Source organism: Gracilinanus agilis, chromosome 3 (genome assembly GCF_016433145.1).
Source record: "Gracilinanus agilis isolate LMUSP501 chromosome 3, AgileGrace, whole genome shotgun sequence".
NCBI classification, from domain to species: Eukaryota; Metazoa; Chordata; class Mammalia; order Didelphimorphia; family Didelphidae; genus Gracilinanus; species Gracilinanus agilis.
This window is the reverse complement of record NC_058132.1, coordinates 529,482,365-529,506,678: the sequence shown is the minus strand read 5'-3', so window position 1 is coordinate 529,506,678 and position 24,314 is coordinate 529,482,365. Positions and strand designations below refer to the sequence as shown.

General features: G+C 34.9%; 1 protein-coding gene across 1 annotated transcript in view; it reads right to left on the bottom strand.

The window, feature by feature from the left end:
* The window catches only part of UGGT2 (UDP-glucose glycoprotein glucosyltransferase 2), a 261,577-nt gene that overhangs the window by 158,668 nt on the left and 78,595 nt on the right, over nt 1-24,314 (bottom strand). The window contains exons 9-14 of the mRNA XM_044667227.1: nt 20,997-21,096; nt 20,534-20,594; nt 18,134-18,225; nt 14,389-14,539; nt 8,438-8,557; nt 6,433-6,518 (exon numbers count right to left, since the gene is read on the bottom strand). Of these exons, the coding sequence (XP_044523162.1) occupies nt 6,433-6,518; nt 8,438-8,557; nt 14,389-14,539; nt 18,134-18,225; nt 20,534-20,594; nt 20,997-21,096 (610 nt within the window). The remainder of the gene's footprint in view (nt 1-6,432; nt 6,519-8,437; nt 8,558-14,388; nt 14,540-18,133; nt 18,226-20,533; nt 20,595-20,996; nt 21,097-24,314) is intronic.

Genomic DNA, 24,314 nt, shown 5'->3' with positions numbered 1-24,314 from the left:
TTATAATCTTTTGGTTTTCCTTTTCAATCTGATCATTTCTGGTCTTCAGTTGACTTGCCTCACTTTCCAATTGTGAAATTCTGCCTTTTAAACTATTATTTTCTTGCCAGATCTCTTCCATCTTTCTCATCATCTCAGATTTGAACTCTTCAATAGCTTGTGGCCAGTTTTCATTAATTTGGGAAGGTTTGGATGTGATTATTTGTTTGTTCTCCTCTACTGTTTGCTTTGTTGTCTGGACTTTCTCTGTGTAAAAAGTTGTCAAGTGTTACAGATTTCTTCTTGACAATCTTTCTCTTTTGGGGTTCTGGTCTCTGGCTTGCCATTGTTAGCCCTGCACCCTCTCAGGTTTTTCCTCACACCTAGAGTCTGTTTGCGCTCTCTAGGCTCCTGAAGTCTCAGATCTCATTGTTCTCAGGGTCAAGCCTCCTGTTGGGTCCCTTGTTTGTTCCTTTGTCTGAGGCTCCTTTAAGAGTTTCAGGGAGCTCTTTCCACAGCCGTGCACCCCTCTGCACTGGGTCCTCACTCAAGGCCCTCTCCTGTTCTCAGGATCCAAGTCCACTCCTGCGCTCAGGATCCGTGGATGCAAGAGCCTGTGCTTGAGCGTGCGCTCAGGGTCTATGTTCAAAGCCTGCGTGTTCTTTAGTCTCTTGGGGTCTTAAGTCTTGCTGCTCTCAGGAATAGGCCCTAGTGACCCCAGGTAGCTGCCAAGGACTTAATGGGTACCCCAAGCTTGTCCTAGTTCTTGTGCACTGGCTTTGACACTGTAGGTGGTGTGGGGTGGGGGAGGGGGTTGCTCAGCTTGCATTTTAGTGAAAGCTGTTTCACCCCCTTATAGCATGGAAATGCCCCAATTCCACGTACCTTCAATGCTGTGCCCTGTTGTGGAGTCCCTTCATTCCTCTGGATTTGTTTTTATGTCTTCTTGAGGAGTCCTATATGTTTCGGTTAGGAGAGATTATGCAGCTGCTTTTTACTCAGCCACCATCTTAACCAGGAAGTCCCCCCCCCCCCATGCAATAGATATTTGCAGGGTGCTTATGTCACAAAAGAAGACACATATCACACATGCAATAAAAATTTCATGAAGGAAATATAGTGTAAAATGGCTTTTTTAATCTGTACTCAGACTCCAAAAGTTCCTTCTTTGACAGTGTATATAGCATTTCAAAATTTTACTAATATGGGGGCAGCTGGGTAGCTCAGTGGATTGAGAGCCAGGCCTAGAGACAGGAGGTCCTAGGTTCAAATCCGGCCTCAGACACTTCCCAGCTGTGTGGCACTGGGCAAGTCACTTGACCCCTATTGCCTACCCTTACCACTCTTCCACCTATAAATCAATACACAGAAGTTAAGGGTTTAAAATAAAAAAAATAATAAAAACTTTTACTAATATGTTATTTTTAACTCAATTACACACAAAAAAAATTTAAAACCTTCATTTTCTTTTTATTTGAGACAAATTCTCCTCCTCCTTCCCTCTGCCTTCCCAAGGTGGAAAGCAATCTATATCAGATTATATGTATATTTATATGTGTAATAGTTTAAAACATCTTTCCATATCAGTCCTTTTGTGAAGGAGAAATCAAACAAACAAAAGAAAAGTGAAGAAATGAAGTGGAATATAGTATTTCTCAGTCTGCATTCAGACTCCATCAGAAGTTACTCTGGAAGCAGATGGCATTCTTTATCATGAGTCTTGAGGATTTTCTTGGATCATTGTATTGCAAGGAATAGCTAAGTCATTTATAAAGGATCATCACATAATATTGTTTTTACTGTGTATAGTGTTCTCCTGGTTCTGCTTACTTCACTTTGCATCAGTTTATGGAGTACATTTGATTGCAGTATTTCATTAAAATCATATCCCCACAACCTGTTTAGCCTCTCCCCAACTGATGAACTTCCCCATAATTTTCAATTCTTTGCCATCACAAAAAGAATTGCTATAAATAGTTTTGCACAAACAAGATCTTTCTCCCTTTTAAAAACATCTTTGAGATATAGACCAGTAGTGATATTGCTAGGTCAAAGGGCATATGAATTTTTAAAGCTCTTTGGGCACTTCACAGCTCCATCAGGAGTGCATTAGTGTCCCAATTTTGCCACATCTCTTCCAGCATTTATTATTTTCCTTTTCTTTCACATTAGCTAATCTCATGGGTATGAGGTGGTACCACAGGGTTGTTTTAATTTGCATTTCTCTATTTAAGAGTGACTTAGAACATTTTTTCATGTGATTATGTATAGCCTCAATTTCTTCATCTGAAAACTGACTATTCATTGGGAATAGGATTTTTATCATGAATCCCTTTTGGTAATCTTGGAAATTTTCTTTGCTGATAATGGTTTAGTTCTTCATGGTTGATCATCATATAACATTTATATTACTGTATATATTGTTCTCCTGGTCCTCTTTCCTTCACTTTGTATTAATTCATAGAAGACTTTCTAGGTTTTTCTAAACTCATTTTGTTCATTTTGTTTCTTATGGCACAATAGTATTCCATTACAATCATATACTACAACTTGTTTATCTATTCCTGTAGTAATGGACAACTCCTCTATTACCAATTCTTTGCCATTACGAAAAAGCTGCTAAGATATTTTGGTATAGGTAGGTCTTTCCCCCTTATCTCTTTGGTATAGAGATATAATTATAGTATTCCTAAGTAAAAGGGTATGTATCGTTGTATGATCCTTTGAATCTGGTTCCATATTGCTCTCCAGAATGATTATATCAATTAACAGTTCCACCAATAGTGTATTAGTGTCTCAATTTTTCCACATCCTCTCCAACATTTGTAATTTTCATTTTTGGTCATATTAGCCAATCTGACAGATATGAAGAGGTATTCCAGAGTTGTTTTAATTTGCATTTCTCTAATCACTAATGAGTTGGAGTATTTTTTAATCCAAATATAAATAGTTTAATTTCTTCCACTGAAAACTGTTTGTTCATATCCTTTGACCATTTATCAATTGGGGAATGCAAGTGTCTGAAAAATCTCATTTCTTAAATATTTAAAGGATGGAATCAAATTTTTAAGAATATAAAACATTCTCCATGCTTAGAATGTTTCTCCTCCTCAGCACCATACCTGGTTTCCTCCAAGATTCAGTTCAAATCCTACCTTTCCTAATTCCTTCCCCTCCAACCTCATTCCTACTTATAAAAATAGCTAGATATTAACTTTGATTGCCAGAGAACGTAAAAAGTGATAGAATTCATAGTCATCATCTGAAAGAAACCCCCATATAAAAATACCAAGCATGCTGTAGCCAAAATTTAGAACTTTTATGTCAAATAAAAATAGTGTAAACAACTACGTATAAGGATTTCAAATACCAATAAACCACAGTATGAAACAATCTTTTTATCTACCTTTCTTTAGGAAATGAGAGCTGGGAACACAAAAATCCCAAAGGCAAAAGATAAATGCCTTTGACTAAGAATAACTTAATCTGTAAAATTTAGTTTAATCCAACAGGGAAAATTGACCTTCAATGGAATACACTTTTAAGCATTCCTGGTGAAAAAGACCAAAGCTAAATAGAAAACTTAGAAATTCAAACAAAAGAGTCAAGAGAAACCTAGGAAGGCAAATATATTAGAATAAATGAAGGGGGCTATACCATGATAAAGGAATGAGTTAAAAGAAATAAGTGCCCTTTTAACACTTTAACATCTTCAAGGGTCAAAGACAGAGATGAGATGATGTGGGAGTGGAACAATTCTGATTTGAAGAGGAAAGAAAAGGAGGAAAAAAAGGAAACACGAATGTACTATTTTTCATAATGTGAGAAAAAAAGAATACAGAGCAGAGGAGGGAGGGGCAGCATGAATCTCTTTCTGTTTTTCTTTTTCATTCTGTTCATTTCATTCTGTTCTTTTTTGTGATGGCAAAGAATTGGAAACTAAAGGAATATTTTCTTCAATTGAAGAATGGCTGAACAAATTGTAGTATATGGAATGATGGAATACTATGTTGCTGTAAGAAATGATGAACAGGGTGATTTCAGAAAGAGCTGGAAAGGGGGCAGCTGGGTGACTCAGTGTTTTGAGAACCAGGCCTAAAGATGAGAGATCCTAGGTTCAAATCTAGCCTCAGACACTTCTCAGCTGTGTGAACCTTGTTATAAGCAATAGGGGGCTAAAGAATGGTAGTGATATTAGCTCAAGGAAAATCCCTATGCACAACTAGATGTGAGAATAAGATTTGTTCCCCACGCCAGCTGGGTTGAGCCTCCTTTAAGATTGAGAATTCTTTGCTTACCACAAGCCTTAGAAACCAGTCTTGCCAGTCAGTTGGGTAGAAGTAACCAGGGAGTAGAATGTTGGTTCTTGAAACCTTTGGTCATAATGAAGGGTTACCACTGGCTTGAAAATGGCTATAGCCAGATAAAGATGTTACAGGATCTAACTATACCAATTTAAACACTGTCAACAAAGGTATGTTGTTGCCTTTCAAAGACTACTATAGGCTTTGAGATAAAACTGGGTTTATTTGATAAACTGAGGGTAGGTAAAGGGAGAAGGAGAGTGGGTGATGGAAATCCTGAATGATCTTGCCCAAGTATTAAGACTAAATAAATATTTTAAACTTAAGTTGTTCCCTAAGGTGCAGAGTACAGAAAGACCTTGGGGTTCTCTTTCAAATTCTGTTGCTATTTATTGCTGAGCCCACAGGCTAATAAGCCTCTGGGTCAGATGCTTTTGTATTCTTCAAGTTAGCTTGATTAGATATAAAGCTTGGTGGCTATGCCAATAAAGGTGTTTGATATGGCTAGCAATAATGGTTGACCCTACCTGCCTGCCTAATCAAATTTCCACCTCCCAGGGCCCAATCTGTCACCTCCTGCCTCCCTAACCCAAGGATAAGAGAGAATCCCCACCTCAGGGGTTTGTGGACCTTAATTTATACCCTATCCCTAACATGCCCTGGGCTGCTTTGCCAGGTTCTGAGTTCCAAAGTGGCAAACTGCCATTTTATCCCTAGAGAAAATGGCTCCCGATTTCTGCATATTACACCCTGGGCAAGTCACTTAACCCCCATTGCCAAGCCCTAACCACTCTTCTGCCTTAGAACCAAAACACAGTATTGATTGTAAGATGGAACATAAGGGCTTTAAAAAAAAAGAGCTGGAAAGACCTATATGAACTGTTGCAAAGTGAAATAAGCAGAACCAGGAAAACATTGTACACAGTAACAGCAATATTGTGGAATGATTAAATGTCATTGACTTAGCTACTATCAGCAATACAATTAACCAGAATAATTTTGAGGGACTTACGGAAAAGAACACTTTCCACCTTCAGAGAAAGAGCTGATGGAGTAGGAATACCGATGAAAGTATACGATTTTTCATTTATTTGGGTGTATGTTTTGGGGTTTTGGTTTTATAAGATCATGCACTTACAAAAATGAACAATATAGAAATATGTTTTGCATGATAATACATGCATAACTCATATCCAATTGCTTGCCAGCTCCAGCAGGGAGAAATAAAGAAAGGAGGGAGACAATTAGGAACACATAACTTCAGAAAACATGTGGAAATCTGTTATTATATGTAATTGGTAAAATTAATCAGCATTTTTGTAAATTATCAACAAAACCTATCAATGAGAATTAAGAATAGTTAAAGTTGGTGTCAAAATCAGGGAATACTGGGTAGAGTTCAAGTCCTACCTCTTTCAAATTCTGGCTATATAATCCCAGACAAATCATTTAGCCTGTGAAGGTTGCACACAACTTTTGAAGACTCTAAGTTGTGGGAAAGTTGCAGTTCTACACAGATTAGATGAAATTCATTGACTTGGCATGCACTACTCAAGAAATCACTGGTCTGTACCAAGTTAAAGCAGCAGTGACAACAACAAAAAAATAAATCCATAAGCTTTAGTAAAGGACTTTCATCTCAAAGAACACTGCAAAGATAGACTATGATCATGGCAAGACTACTGATATTATTATCCAGATAACAGTGAAGTCACCAATGAACACTTAATACCTATGAAAGTAGCAGTAACAAAGCAAAGACAGAATCAGCTGGCAGTATATAGTAGATGATAAGATTTGAGAGATGTAATAGAATATTTGTTCTACTGAGAGGACATTACGAATGTTCACTATTCAGTAAATTTCAGAATGTTAGGAAGATATGTACATGATCTCATTGACTACATGGTATCCAAACATAACCCAGAAGATTAACAGGAATCATTTTTAAAAAGCAAGCTACTAATTTATTTTAGGAGAAATTCAAAGCTTCAGCTAGTTAAAGATATAGATAAAACAACATGGAAACCTTTTGACTTCTAACCTAATGGAAAGACAACATTTCAATCTTAAGCAATTAGATTTAAAAGTAATCTCTATGAAAATACTTCATAAAAAGTTCAATTTAATGTTGCAAATTTAAAATTACCTTAAAGGGATTCTATAGTGATAAAAAAGTTCAGCAATTTTCACAAAATCTGCTGTAACTTCTTGATTAGGATCAACAAAAAGAACCTAAAAGGAAAATAGAATTTAAAGATTAAAATTCTTTATTTTAAAAAATTCACTATTATTCTTATAAAATGTAAAGTCAGCATAGCATTTAAATTCAGCTGATAAAATTATTAAGTATAAAATATAGTTCTCTATTAATGTAAACATTTTGAAAGAAGAATGTATCAAACTATTTTAGTTTTGGGAAGTTGTTTTCAATATACTGTAGTAACTAGAAAAGTGCCAATGTTACACATGGCACTTTTTGGAAGTGTATTATCTTCTTCATAAATCATCACTTCTATGTTAAATCTTAAATAAAAAACCAGCCCTCTCTGACCTCAAAAAAGCCCAACACAGCATTGACAAGAAGATATGTGCCATCTAATTTAGAATGTATGCCATGCCATATGTGAAAATAGCAAGATATATTACATGCCTTCTTTATTTTGTTTGAAATTCAAAATCCCAATATTTTTCAACTCAAATATTTAGTATTGCAATGAAATATGAAAAATATTTTAAAATAGATAGGGGGGCAGCTGGGTAGCTCAGTGGATTGAGAGCCAGGCCTAGAGACGGGAGGTCCTAGGTTCAAATCCGGCCTCAGACACTTCCCAGCTGTGTGACACTGGGCAAGTCACTTGATCCCCATTGCCTACCCTTACCACTCTTCCACCTATAAGTCAATACACAGAAGGTAAGGGTTTGGAATAAAAAAAATAGATAGGAAATAGATATAGCATAAACAGAATAAAAAAAGACTCACTACACTATAAGATCCACACTAAAAATTAGGATTTTTGCATTTTGAATTAATTCTTGGAGGGCAGCCAAACTATAAGGCTCAGTTTAAGTCTCTGTTCTTCTTGTAGGTTGTTAAATATCACAGAGAAATGTTAAGTACTTTATATAATTGATTCACTGACATGCAGCCACATTCACAACAGAGAGTAATTAAATTAATTATTCCAGTTATTCTTTATGGAGAAGAAAATAAAATAACAAAAGAAGTTTTTTGAGAATCTTCAACCATCATTCTCACAAGTTCAAAATACAGTTCCACTTTTTAGGGCATCAAAATGCTCAGTTTTAGCTCTCATCATGCTATACATTAGGGCTTGGTACTTTTCAGTTGGTCTATTAAGAGGAATAGATTGATGGATTGTACCATAACCATCCATGGTCATATTGATTTGAGAGGAGAAGAAGAGTGACTTATTCACCTGAGAGTTGTCATCCCTAGTTAGATATTAAACTATAGGTCTGGGAATTTCTAGGCAGGAAGGTCAACATCTTTTACCTTGTCCCTCAGAGGATGTTAACACCATTTAGTCAGCTAATACCTGCCTTCCCTCCAAAACAAAAGCTCTCTGGTGATTAGATGTCATAGATCTCCCTAATTTAGATCTGTTAGCAGGTATATTTTCTCTAAGGATATATGTGAAGGTTTTGTTGTTCTGATTTTAGTTGCACAGTAACAAACCTTTCATTCATAATAAATTTATTATGAAACTGCCCCTAAAATAGTTTCACCTAAAAATTATGTTTTATGGAACTAAACAACAGATGGGTATGTCTATAATTCAGGCAGTTTATGTAAAACACTGAGGTATTCTATAATAGGAGTCAATATCTTGGCACATAAAGCCTGGGTCAGTGCTTGGATATACCACCCTAGATGCTATTTTTAAAAATTTTAAGTTGCCATAGCTATTGCCTATTCCACCCCAGCTTTCTCTAGTATATAGTGTGTCACCTTGACTGTCACCTTGAATGTCAGATTGTAGTAACTTATAACAGTCTTGCAAATCCTTTCTACATGCCAATTTCCCCGTGGTTTGCTTAGTCTAGCATGATAATTCTAAAAGGCTGTTATTTTTTTGAAATCTATATACTTTTCTAGAGTGTGAAATGGCTTATAAGACTGAACAACTTACCAAGTTATAAAAATTACGCCTAATTGAGGGTATATTTCCAGGGAATATTGGCTCCAAAAGTTCCTGGCAACTCTTTGGCCACATTGCATATATATTATCTTCTTCTAAATTATTTACCCACTAGAAAAGAAATCAGTAATTTTGAAAAGTGGTACTTAATATCTGATAGAAATAATAAAATAAAGTTAGGGAATGAGAGAGAATAAAAGTCAGTATTTTTCTGAGCATAAATACAGTTCTTTGAACTCATTTGTAATTTGCTTTTAAATAAATTTTTGATGCATATAATACTATTATAAGTATACTTGTAGCTTTACACACCTTTTTGTATGCAAATATATGTTTTCCTGATGTTCTTACTAGTGAAATCTTTATGAATAGATATTAGATTCACAGTATTTGAAAGGACTAGAGATAACAACAATAAGAGCTGATATTTCTTAAGCATTGTAAAGTCTGCAGAATACTTGGCATACTTTCTCTTTTGATACAACTCTGTGAGTGATTATTATTAGCTTTATTTTATGGGTGAGGAAATTGAGGCTTAGGAAGTTTTAGGGGTTAGCACAGGGTTACATGGTTATTATGTATCTGAAGCACAATTTTAACATGGGCCTTCCTGATTTTAAGTCTGACATTCAATTCAATATGCTACTCTGCCATTTGATCTGGTTGCCACAGTTAGACAGAAAAAGAAACAGACCTAGAGAAGTAAATTGGCCAAGATCACAATGAGTGTTAATAGCAAACAAGAAGTATTCTTATCAGAAGATTTAATAAAATATTAATCAAATTATTCAAGGAATATCCAAAGAGATTTAGACAAAATAAGAGTAAAATTCACACAGAACAAAAGATCGAGAAGATCAAGAGAAATGAAAAAAAGTTGAAAAAAGAATATTGAGGTAATATCCCAAATTTCATTACATTTTTACTTTAATAATGGCAGCTGTTACTGAAAAAAAAACCTAAAAATAAAAACAGACTGTATACCATTAAGCTATTTTGTGTTCAACTCTACTGTGCTCTGCTCATGTGATTTGGGATTGTTGCAGTGCAGAGCACTAGAGAGGAACTACTCAGTGGCTGGTGGCTTGAGTCAAGACTTAAATTGGATAAATCTACATTAACCATAACTACTTTATTATTGAGATGAGCAATTCTCACCCATCATTGGGTGGAGGATAGAAACAGCAACTCTGCAAGGGAGAGAAATGTAGCAACTCCTTAAGAATATTAGTATTTATCGAATGATAGACAGGAGTAAGCCTGTATTTCTAAATTTTGCCCATTTGAACCAGTCATTCTTTAGTAGATAAATGAATAAAAATGAAAATTCTCAAAAGAAGAATGCAAACTATTATCAACCTCATGAGAGATTGCTTCAGTTCATTAATAGGGAGAAACAAGAACAAATTAAAGCACCCTCTAAGGTTTTTTCTCACATGCATCAATAGCAAAGAATAAAAAACAACAACAGAAATGCCCAATGTTGGAGAAGCTACATGAAGGCACATATGCTTTTGAAAGAGCTATAAATTAGTCCAAACATCCTGGAAAACAATTTGGAGCTTTGAAAAAAAAACTCAATCCAGGAATCCTGTTACTGGGGATATACCCCAAGAAGGTCACAGACAGAAACAAAGGTTTCATATCCATAAAAATCTAATAGTAGTATATACCGCCTGATATGGAAATTATCCTAGTTGGATCAGCAAGGCCTTCTGAGGAAGAGACAGAAGAAGGTGTGTGCTAGGCATAGCAAACCTCCATCACCTCCCCTCCGACCAGAAATAAGATAGAATAGGGCCATGAGCCAAAGAGCCCTGAGAATAGCAATGTCCTCCAGCCTTCCTGGCTTGTTTTCAGCTCAGTCTACAAAGCCAAAGCATCATCCAAGGGCTCACCCTTTGTGGAGATATAATCTGGTAATTGCTTCTGCAGATTCTGTAGCCTTCGCCTTGTTAATAGCCACAGCTGCCAAAGATCTGGACATGAACTTTTTGCCAAATAAATCTTTGGCACTGTTAGATGTTCGAACACCAGAAAAAGATGTGGGTCTTTTGCCACTTAAAAGGTCATGGGGCATAAGTATGACTTTCAACTGAAACCTTCTTTTATGTTGTCTTTCCTTTAAGAATGTGAGCTTCTTGAAAGCAGGGATGGTCTTGCTTTTCTTATGTATTCCCAGTGTTTGGTATAATGCTTTGCACATGGTTAAGTGTGCTTTATCATTCATTCTTTAATCCATTTCTTCATTTTTTCACCTTTTAACAAGCTATATTTCCCTACAAAAATATGAACTCCTTGAAGGATTACTTTTTGTTTTTTTTTATCACAGTAGAAGCTAGACTGAAGGTGTACAGTAAAAACTTTTTTTGATTAGATTGTATTAGATAGTTTGAAGGCATTCAAATGGGAAAGTTGTGATTAATAGGAATAAAGATGAGTCATTTAATAAATCCTTTCAAATGAACCTTATATTCTTTTTTGAAAGGGCTATTAAGACTAGTAAATAGAAAAATGAAGTGCATACGTTGTATATAGATCACAAGTAGACATTTAATTCATATATCTTAAGAAGTTAATTCTCTTTTATCCACACCTATCTATTAAGGCAAGTCGCCAGGACTATAAGATATATGAAGGAAGGAGTTCCTACATTGAAGAAATCATATATCTTTCACTCATTTTTGTCTCATGATTATCTATTTCCAGAAGGCTAGATATTTGAACAAAAATGCTCTGAGACTTGTCTGCCACCAAAGAATCATTTTACTTCATTCAGACTAATTAAGTTGAAGTAGTAGCTACCCATTTGAAAATTATAGCACTCATCTAATCTGTTCAACAACTACTGATATTAAAAAAGAACTGGATCTTTAGTTAACCCAAGGCAGAAGACACAGTAATTGGTTAGGCACTGTGGGTTAAGTGACTTGCCTAGGGTCACACAGCTAGGATGTGTCTAAGGCCAGATTTGAACCTGGGGCCTCCCATCTCTGGGCTTGGCTCTCAATCCACTGAGCTACTTGGCTGCCACCCCAGAGCCTTGTCTTGAAACATCATGAAGTAAATTTTTTGTAGCGCTCAATTCTCATTTTCTAGTTAAATACAGTATTTCATTAGAAATTCTTTATTTGAGTGAAATCTATGTCACTAATACTGCAAAATCAATTTTAATATGTTAGATTTTATAAAGATTTGTTTGAAGTCAGATTTGATATAGCAGAGAGAATTTTGGGCCCAGAACCAAGAAAATGATACATAAATTGACAAAGGATCTGAATATCAAGCTTATTAATTTTAGACTCTAATCCTTAATCTTAGGGGCTGAACTAAATAAACTCTCAGGTTCCACTTTGCTCTAAAGTTTACGTATCTGATAAGGAATTTAAAAAATAATACTCAACACAGAAAAGATGGGATGGAGTTAGAAACATAATCAGAATTGAATGTTCAGATTAAAAAATCATTGTAAAACAGAGGAAATAAAAGACATATATGTATAGATGTGTGTGTATTTATTTCTTGTAAATAGCTTGTTTATCCAACAGTTTTATAAACTACTTGAGGGAAATGCTTATATTTAATAATTTTCATATACTTACCAACAATGTTTTACTCTATTTATATTTACTACAATATTTAAGTAATCATCCCTTAGCTTAGTTGAGAATGAGCTTTACTTTTGAAATCCAATTCTATTCTGGAGCCTGAAATTCCTTCTGCTTTCTTCCTCATAAATCAAAATTCTAAATATCCTTAAATAAAATTTAAATCCTTCCTTATTCATAAAGGTTTTTTTGGCCATCCCTTCCCAAACATTACCGTGATTTTTCTATCTTTAAAACATTTACAACAATGACAGCATATGTAATTTTAAAATTTATTAATTAATTTGCAAACAAACAATGTGATGACTATAATACCTCCTTTATTGTTTTCAAATTGCTGTTAATATATTGATATCTTTTAACTTTAATATTTCTTTGTCTTATCTTCCCAACTTGATTGTATGTACTTTGTTTCCCTAAATGCAACTAATATGAGACCTTGCCTCTAGTAGGCACTTAATAAATACTAATTTTTGGTGTTAAAGTCACTGCAATACAGTCTAAAATCTACTGGCCACAGTTTTGGACCTGAGTCAGACTATATCCAAATCCCTGGAATAAATTCTAGAATCAAATTCTTCTACCAGAGGTCATCTGTACTAGAAACTGTAGTCAACTAGATAAACTTCTTTAAATTACACAGATTTGAAGAGAAACATTATTGGTTCAAGACTATAGAGTTCCAATCTTCACACCTAAAAATAGTGCATCAACTTCTGGGAGTAGAAAAGGGGAATTCCATTAATCTTGCCATTTTACTCATTGTTAGGATTGGTGGGGGGAGGGAGGGGAAGCAAGGATAGAAAATAAAAGAGAGCAGTAATTATAAGAAAGCAATTTGTTAAGAATAGAGACTATGAATACTTACATTATTGCAATCATAATTTGCTATTCCTTGGAAAGGACTGGGAAAAAGAATGATGAGTGAAGAAAAGATTAAAAGTAAGAAGTAAAAAGTCAAGATTAGGAATTTATGCAAAAGAGAAATTAAAAACAAAAATGAATACAAATTTATCAGTCTTTATAAAGTAATGTCTTAAATATATCAAGATAGTAGAATCTTCTAGTTGTTTTAAACAAATGCATCACCCTTAATCTCACAAGATACTTTAGAACCTTTGGTAACTTTAATATGTTAAAACTATATTACCAAAAATATAGAAGCTATTGATATTTATGTGAAAACATGAAAATGTGTAAAATCAGATCTAGAGTTACATAATAAAATTTAGTTTTGTATTAACTGAAAGGGAACTTAATTGAATGTTTTGCAGTAATATTAAGCCAAGAAAATAGATGATTAGCATATTTCTAAATGTTAAAAAAAATTTTAATCCCCAGACATCACTAAATTGAAAACCAAATGATACTGCAGCCTTATAAAAACTGTTTATCCCAACAGTAAAACTGATTCTTTTGTTGGTAGAAACTTTTCTGTCCATCCTTGCTTCAAGCAATCTATGAAGAAATGGTGCTGATTTGTTTATACTTTTTCTGTCACATTGTGGTCTTTTGAAATCAAAATGAGCCCAAACCAGAAGTTCACATTCTGCTGTGCCAAAGACTTAAGGATCCATACTGTGTCTTACTTTTAATGTATATGGTATCTTTGAAAAAGAACAGTATACATTTTCACATTTTTCATGCTTTTATTTCCAAGGTAGTCATCTCCCAGAAAAGTATCAAATCATAACCTTTCGATTAATGTCCACAAAATCAACAATATAAAAATTAATGAAAAGTTTATTTTTCTTTTTTATAAAACATTTAAAAAAACTAATGTGAATGAACTTAAAATGAAAATTAAATGTTTAGCTCAAAAATGAAATCAGGCCAATGAGAAATGACGATATGAAACTTACTGTTCCTTCTGAAACTTAGATTATCAAGAAACATAATTTCAATGATATCTCACTACCTGAGCTACTTTTCTTTTTCTTTTTTACTTTTTCTCTATATCCAGAAATATAGAATATTTCATCTATTTGCTACTTCTTCATTTATACAGATGCTGGAATAAGGGGCAAATTTATAAGTAGAGGCTATATACAAAGTACCACAAAAACATTCGTTCTGTCTTCACATGATAATAATACTGAACAATTTCTTGATGTTCCTCTCTTACATCTATGGTCTAAAAGCCCACACCTAAGAACTCAGAAGATGTATTTGGGAAAAAAATGTGTGAAAAATGGAAGGTCTCTAACTACCCCTTTATCTAAAATGCTTCATCTAATTTTAACAAATAGTTCATTCCCTTAAAAGAATTAATGCCAGTATGGAGCCTTAAGAAATTTACTAAAATGTTTCTTTTAGAATTACATATATACATACCATTATTGAAGTATGTCGAATATCTAATGCATAGCCATCATTCACAAGATGTGTATTTAAATTTAAAAGTTTACGGGAATCCTTTTCTTTTATCCCAATATCGCGAAGGCCATTCATTACTTTTCCTTCTAATTTCAGCATATCCAAAATACTAGATATTCAAAGAACAGGAAAAAGTACATATATATTATTGTTAATTAATCTAAAAAATTAGATCTGTGATTTCACTGCTATAGGGAATACTTGGGGGACAAATTCTTTCTAGCAAGGCACATCAGGACCTGCTTGGAAACTTATTGCCTTAGTTGCTTAGTCATTAAGAGGTGAAGTGATTTATTTATCTAGAGTCAATAAAGTTTTGCTTCTGATATGCAAATAATATCACCAAAATGTTTGGGAAGGATCCTTCATAGCAATAAAATAACTCTTTTTTAAAGTGCTATATTATTCTTACATTGATTTTTCATTTTCAGAGGTTTTGGGCAAACTGATAAAGAACATATTTTGACCCAATCATCATTCCTATATTTCACCAAAACTTCACTTAAAATAAAAGAACACAGTTTCTTCCAAAAGATTAATTAGAAGTTTCACTTATTTTAGCACACATATATTGAAGGTATCCTTGATGATGGTATAATAACACAACAGGCAAGAATTTGCAAACAATATTCAACATGAGACTATACCTTTATAGTTGTATAATTTACTGAAATATATAAAAAATAGCAAAACCTCACTAGACTCAACCAACCAATCAATCAATCACTCTTACTAAGCCACTGGGTACTGTACTAAGTTCTGAAGACACAAAGATAAGTAAAAACAAAAAAATGGTTCTTTCCCACTGCAAGGGTATTGTGAGGAAGATTACAAAATTATTATTTAGGAGACTTAGCAGGCAGGGCTGAAGGATTCTAAATGGAATGGGGAAGCAGGAAGTGTGATATATCCTAATTAGGTAGACAATATCTTGTATAAATGGTTTTATACAAGTTATGTACAGAGTAGAAAATAGGTAACCTTAAGAGAAGATGGTTCAAGTGATTGGGGGAACTAGGAAGGCCTACCGTGGAAGGAATCTAGGAATGTTGAGAGGCAGAAATGATGAAGTGATGAAAGAATTCCAAGCAAAGACATGGAGGAGATAAGAAAAAAATGAGGAGGCTGGTATTGCTGGAATGTAGAGTTTGTAGAAGGGAATAAAATGTGAGAATGCTAAGACAGTGGGAAAGACTTATGTTGGAAAGAGCATTAAGTGCCAAAAAGAGAGTTTTATATTTTATATTAGAGGCAATAGGGAGTCACTGGAGTTTATTGAGCAGGGTCAGATATATGTTTTAGAAAAATCATCTTAGCAGCTATAAAGAGAATGAATTAAAGTGGGAAGAGATTTGAGGCAGGGAAACCAATTAAAAAGTTTTTTAATAGAGAAAAATAAATTTAATGAATATAGAAAAATAACTATCATGTAGGATAATTTTATGTCAATTGTAATCTAGCATTACAAAAAAGTAAAATAAAAGTGACATACTGACTTCCTATTTTGGGTATATTAATGAAACTAACATCTGGTGATCTTCTGTTGTGTGACTTCAACACACAAAGAATCAGTGACCACAAATCTTCTGACCTTTAAAGCTTGTTTAGAATTAGAATTAGAAAAGAATTAGGTGCACCACCACTGCAAATTTGGAGGCAGGGGACCTTTGCCCTACTGAACATGCTTTTCATTGAGATTGGTTAAAGACAATTTAAAAATACCAAAGTGTTTTTTTTTTTTTGGTTGTTAAATGTTACTGTCCCATTCTAATGGTGGTGAGGTAGTATAGTCAATAAAATTCTGGACTTTAAGTCAGGAAATCTTGAGTTAAAATCCTGTTTCAGTGTTGCCTATATCTTCCCACAGATTCTCTAAGTAGAAAATGGATCCAACAACCAAAGCCTTCCCTTAGATATTTTCTACATTTTATAGTACCATTCCAATACTTAAATTTTAGAGCTTTTATCCCTCACTTGCTTTTTCTCTACACATAGCCCATAGCTATTTTGAATTACGTATTTCCCAAATGTTATATTTTATGCTACTGCTTATACATATATCATCATTTAGAAATATGCTGTTGCCTAAATCTGCTTTCCATATGCATCATATTGATTGCCCTCTAATTAGCTTGAAACTTTTCTTCTTTGGATACTGTGGGCTCTTAAATGTATCCAGTATCAACAAGAGAACAGTGCCTTATTAATAGATTACTCTGTCAGGTAGCATTTTAAAATGATTAAAAGTATTGTACAAATTCATAGAAATAGTCTGTCCTCAGATTTCCTCCTGATCAATTCTGGGACCAACTCACTGTCAGTTTCAGGTATTTGTTGTGTTTTGTTTTTACATTTAGTTCCGAATATATTCTTCCCCAAAAAATTTTAAAGGAAAAAGAAAAGTTCAGCAAAACCAGCCAATCCAATAACTGCATCTAAAATTATATGAAATATTTTATGACATTGTCCTTTAGCACAGCAATGAAGGGAGGATCATCTTCTGAACTCTTTTCCAGGCCATTATGGTCCAAATTGTTCTCAAGAATGATTGGACCCTTTTGCAGCTCCATAAACACTATATTCACATGACTATTTTCTCACAGACTCTTCAAAACTATTTCCATTTTTTGTCACTTTTGAAAATTTCCTAGGTATTAGGTCTAACCCTTGGGATATTTCTATGTGAATTTCTCCTATTATTAATGATATGAAGGTATCTTTTATACGGTTGTAAAATTCTGAAAATTTTTAGAAGTTTGCTCATAATTGTTGAGCACATATCCATTGGGAAATATCTGCTAGTAATACATAAGTTTTAACTTCTTACTGTCAAATGCTTCAGTATAAGACATTGGTATGATTTTATCAAATTAAAGAATGGGCATCACCATCTGCTTTGCCACTGTACCCTAAGGCCCATAAAATGTTTCCATTTGATTTGCAAGTAAAATCATCTGGTATGGGTCGCCTCTACCAGAATGTGAGCTCCTTGAAATAAGGCCTATTTTGCTTTTCTATTTGTATTTACCGTGCTTTGCACAAAGTAAATCCTTAACAAATGCTGTTTTCCTTGCCAAATATGTTGTAAAGACTATTCTTATTTAGGTAAAAATTTGAGGAATATCCCTTGCAATTCTGAAATTCTGTCATGTTATGTACTAGATACCTCCCCCTCTTCATTTCTTCTATTAGTTTAAATAAAAATTTAGGTCCAATAAAAGTAGAACTTAGTAAAATCTAAAACTAAATTATGGATATTCTTTCTTAATTTTCCAGTTTCTTAAAATTTCTTTCACCTTCTATTCTTTCTAAGAAGAATCTGTTAGTTTCAGTTCCCAGCAGAGTGCCTGGCTTGATAAATGACTGATCAATTAATTAATTAATTGATTGATTGATTTCTTTGTTTGGCTCAAAAAAGCTTCCTGGGTTGTTCAGCCAAATATGAAGCTGATCTTCTAAGGTCAGAATTCTACTTATCACTGACCTTTTTGCACATACAATGAGGAATTGCTGGGAACATAGTTATAGATCATTTATGTTAAATCTTCTCATAAGGTCTCTACTTTGCCACCATTTTCTTTTTTTGCACAGTTCTTTCATGTTTGTGTCTCACTCTCATTCACCTAATAAGCAACAATAAATATATTAAATGTAATACAATTGAATATGCACATCAAATTTACATTAAGGATCTGATTCTTACCTAAATGGATCATGAAAGTCCAAGTCAATCTGAAGACCATTTATAAAGAGACGAGCATCACCTGGCTCAATTTCAAGTCTATCCCGGAGACTCTTAAAACAGAATGAGAAAGACTGATATGAGAATCAAAATTTAAGCAAACATGAAAACTGTACATGATTTGGGGATCTTATTCACCCATACATAAGACCTAGGTTTCTAGGACAGGTGTTGATTCAGAATATTCGTGAGTAAAATGCTTCTGTGATTATCTTATGCATTGTTCCCCACATTATTACTACTAGGAAATCTAGGATAAAGACCAAAAAGTAAGAAGGCTTAAGGGTGGTTGAAAGAAGAAGGGGTCTTCCTCTTCTTCTTACTCTAATCAACAAAGAACTGGCCAAGAAATTGTTGTTCCTTCACTTCTCAGAATATTGGTGAGTTTAGGCTATTAAGGAGAAATGAAGCAAATCTGGCCTTAGGCAAAAATTCAGATAGACTTTGACTATCATCCTTTTATTTTCTTTGGCCATTTTCTGCCCCATGACTGCACCATTACTCAGCTTTCCTTAGTGCACAGTGTCCTCACGGCTTCATTATTTCCTTTCATATTTTTGACCTCCATATGAATTCTGTCATTTTGTCATTTATAAAGTATCTATATAGAAATTCAATTGGTACAGAATGAAATCTGTAGATTAACTTGAATTGCATTGTTTATATGAGGGTTGTTGTTCATCTTGCATTTTCAAAGACCAGTGGCATCCCGGGTTGATGTATTTTCTGGAATGAGAACTGGATTTAGGTGAAGGAGAGTTGCACAAAGTTCTTAGCCTAACTTTCCCAGAGTCTTAAGAGGTGACAAGGCAAAAGTCAGGGCAATTGGTGATGCCTGAAGATGCAATGGATGACTCTGGCATCTTCAGTGTCTGACCAAGCCCAAAGTACTCCAAAACACCTGCTTCAGTTGCCTTCATGGCCATTGAAACAAATTGTACTCATCTGCCCATTCCACTGGGGGAAGTCCTCACATGTTTGGGGTAGACACCTCCCTAACTCACTGATGGGGTTCAGGCCTCTTGGTTACCCTCAACCTGGCTTATCCTATTTGCTTAGACCAGTGATGGCAAATCTTTGAGAGACTGTGTGCTGTGCCCCAGCCCTCCCAGAGACCGAGTGCTGCCCTCCTTCCCCCCTTACTCCACACAGGGGAGGAAGTGCGCCCACAGGGCTGTTGGGCAGAGGGGCAGGTGAAGTGAGGAATGCCCTCAGGCACAGGTGGAGAAGGGGAAGGGAATGGCCCCAGTACTCTGTTCTGCTCAAACTCTGCTACATGTGAGCCACCCACCTTACCCCATGGGGCAAAAGGGAGCACTCCCATTGGGCTGCTGGCCAGAGGGATGGGTGAAGTGAGGAATGTCCTCAGGCTCAGTGGAGAGGAGAAAAGGAGCAGCTCTGACCGAGTCCCTCTGCCTTTCTAGTAAAAACTCTGGCAGGCAATGGCAGATATGCCCACAGAGACGGCTCCGTGTGCTTTCTCTGATATGTGTGCCCTAGATTTACCACCATGGGCATAGCCATTTTACTAGGGTGTGGCCATTGCATATGCTTTACCTTTTTTGGAGCCACGGGTGAAAGTTGGGTGAAAGGTAGACACCAAGGGTGGATGAACAGCCCTGAAAAAGGCTCAACAAACCCTTACTCCAGAGGTGCAGACCTCTTTGAACACCCCAAACACCCAGCATAGTCTCTACATGAACCCTGAATATCCCCATGCTATTATATAACATAGTTCTAAAATATCTACTTGTATCTTGGTTTTTAACTTTTCACCAAAAATAAGCATGAAAATATTTATGAAAAGCCTGCTCATCTTAAGCTCTTTGCTAAGATATAACATATTTTATTACATGAATAATTAATAAATCTGGATTCGGACACTTCCTAGCTGTGTGACCCTGGGTAAATTACTTTTCTGCCAAGCCTTTACCACTCTTCTGCCTTGGAATCAATACACAGTAATGATTATAAGACAGAAGGTAAGGGTTTAAAAAAAAGAATACAAAATGTTAAGTACTTTGTGTAGAGCCACAAAACTAATATATGTCACAGGCTGGACTTGAAATCAACTTGTCTGGCTCCAAGGCTACCTCACTTTCCATTGTTATGCTGCCTTTATACTATACAAATGTAAGATTTTATTTTTATAGACATTTATAAAGATATAAATAAATGGATAATTTATGAAATAATTAGAAAATAAATAAAAGGTAGTTGTGAATTTTGAAATATGTTATTTTAATAAATCCAAAATAATCTCAAGTAATTCCATTTTTTGTAATAAACTAAAGACTATAGTTATTTAAATATCTGAAATTTTAATAATAGAATCTAAATATATGAAAAAAGTAGACAAACCTCTTGATTTCTTTCTATTTCCATTTGCATTTTTTGGTTTACAGGAATTCTGGTTAGAGATCTGCAAAATGAATATTGCTATCACAATAAAACAAGGAAACATTTAACTGAATAACTGACAATCAAAAATAGAAACTGACTATAATAATTTTTCCAGAAGTTTAATCTATGTAAAGTCATTTACACTATGACTTGAAAAATGATTGTCACAAGGAAGTCAAAAGAGCCCAGAAAGTGCCTCAGTCATGAAGCAACTCACTGAAACTATTTTAAACAATCATATACTTTTGAGATCTTATTTCTACAGATGACACCTACATTGAGAAGAAAGATAAGCATAGTTGCACATGAGTTGTAAAGACAGAACTGATGCTATCACAGTGAATTATAGCATTTTTTTTGGTGAAATGACAGCTTTTACAAAAGTCCTCTAGTTAAATCAAAACAAATAACTTTAGTATACCTGGCCTTCATTGGGAAGTTTTGAGAAATATCTCTCATTAATTTTATGGCATTATAAACTGGAGTAGACATAATTTGAGAAGCTGCTTGAAAACTAATATCTGTAAGAAAAAAGAATTATACTTTATGAAATTATTCATCACTTAAGGTTTTAAAGATATTTTCATGTTATTAAAAGTACATTAGTCATTAATTTTTCCCATATGTTTCTTGTTGTAAATTTAAGCTTGTTGAAATTTACTAAAATTAGTATTCTAAAAATGCTGCCACCTGGGCTTCAAATAAGTTCTATTTTTTTGTGAATGAATAATTAACTATAAATGACTGATTCTCTGTTTTCTGAATATACTCAGTGACAATATGCTTACAAGTGATAGCTGAATAGAAAGAAAATACATTTGACAAAAATGCACTTTTACTTATGGAAAATTAAGCATTTGAAGGTAAGACTTGATAAAGTGAACAAAACAATTTAAAAGGAGGTTAATAAAAGGCAAGCAGCACATTCAATATTGACAAAAACAGTTAATAACCCTCAAATCTCTCTTTCCAGATGCTTCTCTAATTGTATATATAAAATGAAAACAAAATTCTGTTCTTATGGAATACTACCAAAATACATGAAAAAGACAATGACAAACTATAGTTTAAACTTATGTACTACTGTAATTGTCAACAATTTAGTTATTTTCCTATCATCAGAATGTGCTATAAATACCTACATCTATTATTCACGAATTAATAATCTGACCAAAAAAAGCAGCATGGTATGTCAGATAGAGAATTGGCCTTGGAGGTAGAGAGTTATAGAGTTATGGAATCTCATTTTTGACATCCACTAGCTATCTGGCCTTTGGCAAGTTATATAATCTCTCTGAAGTTCAGACATTAAAAAAAAAACAAAAAAACTTAAGCCCTAGATGGGATTAGCCCCTTGTCAGTGGTTACCATACTAACAAAATCCCTGGTTCTTGATATGACATATACTTTTTTTTAAAAAACCATTTTAATGTAGGCAGAATCTCATGTTAACAAATATCTTTATTACATATAATAATGTATACTGAAATGTACAATTTAATATTTCAAGGAAATTTTTCAGATTTCATTATGAAAAATGCACTTTTTTAATCCTAAAGTACTATAAGCTTGAGATGTTATCTGTGTTTTCTTGCAAAAAGCTGTTTGGAGGCCAAAGATTTATAGTACCTTCTGGAGAGCCAGTGTTGTTCTTTCGAAAAAGTTCTAGTTCAAACCAAACAAATTGCTTGGGTATCTCTGTATAATATGCCAGAGTTACTATTATGTAATCAGATTATCTCAGAGAAGGTAAATTAGGTAAACAATTCTCATGGAGAAGCAAACTGGCAAGTGACACTGCAAATCCTACAGTCCCCAACTATTCAGCCTCCACACCTCCTGAAAGGCTCTTGTTGCTGAGGCACTTTAGTCATGACCCCATTTAGGGTTTTCTTGGCAAAGATACTGGAGTGGTTTGCCATTTCCTTCTCCAGGTCATTTTACAGATGAGGAAACTGAGGTAAATCACATTGAATAACTTGCCCGGGGACAAACAGCTAGCTTAGAACTCTAGGTGAGTCTTTCTGATTTTAGGCCTGGCACGGTACCCCCTGGGCCACTTTGCTGCACCCAAAAGGCTTTGGCATTGTTGGGTGGTTCAACATCACAAATGAATGACTGCATTAATGGAAAGGATACAATCTGAACATGTAGTACCACCATCTGCTATCCTAGTGCTCCCTAAGGATAACTGTCTTACAAATAAGAGAAAACAGAGCTCCTCCAGGATGACTAGGCCACAGCTCTAGATGAATATATCTTCTTTAAAAGAAACATGGTTGGTAAAAGAGGCACAGGGATAGAGCTTTACTTATTTACAAGATGAGCTCATGCGAGGGCATTCAGGAGTGAGAGGGGCAGAACCAGAGAGGAGTTTAGCAAAGGTCAGGCCAGACAAACAAAAGTGCTGTCGCCATGTCAGCCTATGACAGGCCACCTGAAGAGAGAGATGAAGGAGGAGTTTAGGATCCAGATCACAAAACAAGCCCTGAGCCCAGAGCCCTGAGGGAGGCACAATGCTTGATTACAATTAGCTAGCCATTTATGGGTACTGTCTCTTCTTTAAAAGCAGAGCAGCTGACACTATCACTTACTGACTTGTTCTGGTCATAATTTCATCCTGCAAAAGGTGGAAGATCCAATGAGGACAGATTCTGTTCTAGATCTGATGATTCTCATGAAGTTGGGGGCACTAAAGTTTGGATGGAAATAATGAGAACTCTGGGGTAAGTGACTGCTCCTAGAGTTTGCACTATAGAAGAAGAAATTTGGGCACAATATGATATACATTCTGAATTTGGGGTAAGTACATTTCAGAATGTTAAGCAGAGGGAGCAGCTGGGGTAGCTCAGTAGATTGAGAACCAGGTTCAAAGGTTCAAATCTGGCCTCAGACACTTCCTAGCTGTGTGTCCCTGGGCAAGTCACTTAACCCCCATTGCCTACCCTTACCACTCTTTTGTCTTGCAGCCAATACACAGTATTGACTCCAAGATGGAAGGTAAAGGTTTAAAAAATGTTCAGCAGAAATAAAGGTTTAAAAAATGTTCAGCAGAAAGATAGGTAAGATTCCACAGCCTAAAATTTTCTAAAGGGAAAGTCTTGGGAGGGATAGGAAATGCACAAGAATGGAGTTCTGAAGACACGAGGTAAAGATAAGTCTGAAGACACAAAGGGAAACAATTTCAATGGGGAGAAAAAATGAGCTCTGTCTGAAGAGACTAAAGTGGTTGCACAAAGTATCTCACCAAAATGCATAGAAGATGGAAGCATAAACCAGGTAAGAAGTATCAATTGTGTAGACCTCAGAATACATGAAGATTGAGAGATTCTCCAGAAAAAGCATCAGTTGAGGTTTTTTAAGCTATGCTGGAAAAAAGGAGGATCAAAGAAGGAATAGAATGATGGTAACTGACAACAGAGAGACGATAGAGCTACTTAGTTCTTATGTGGTTTATATTTTCTCAGTCAAGGAGAATACTTTCATGCCAGAAATGACAGAAAAAAGGCCAACAGGAAGCTTAATAGCACAGTATATAAAGCACTGGGACTGGAGTCACAAAGGCCTGAATTCAAATACAGCTTCAGACACTAGCTGTATGACTTAACTAAGTCACTTGCATCTCCTTGCCTCAGTTTGCTCAACTATAAAATATGGATAATAATACACCCACCTCAACAAGGTTGTTGTGAGGATCAAATGAAACGATATTTGTAAAGTGCTTAGTACATTAGTGTCT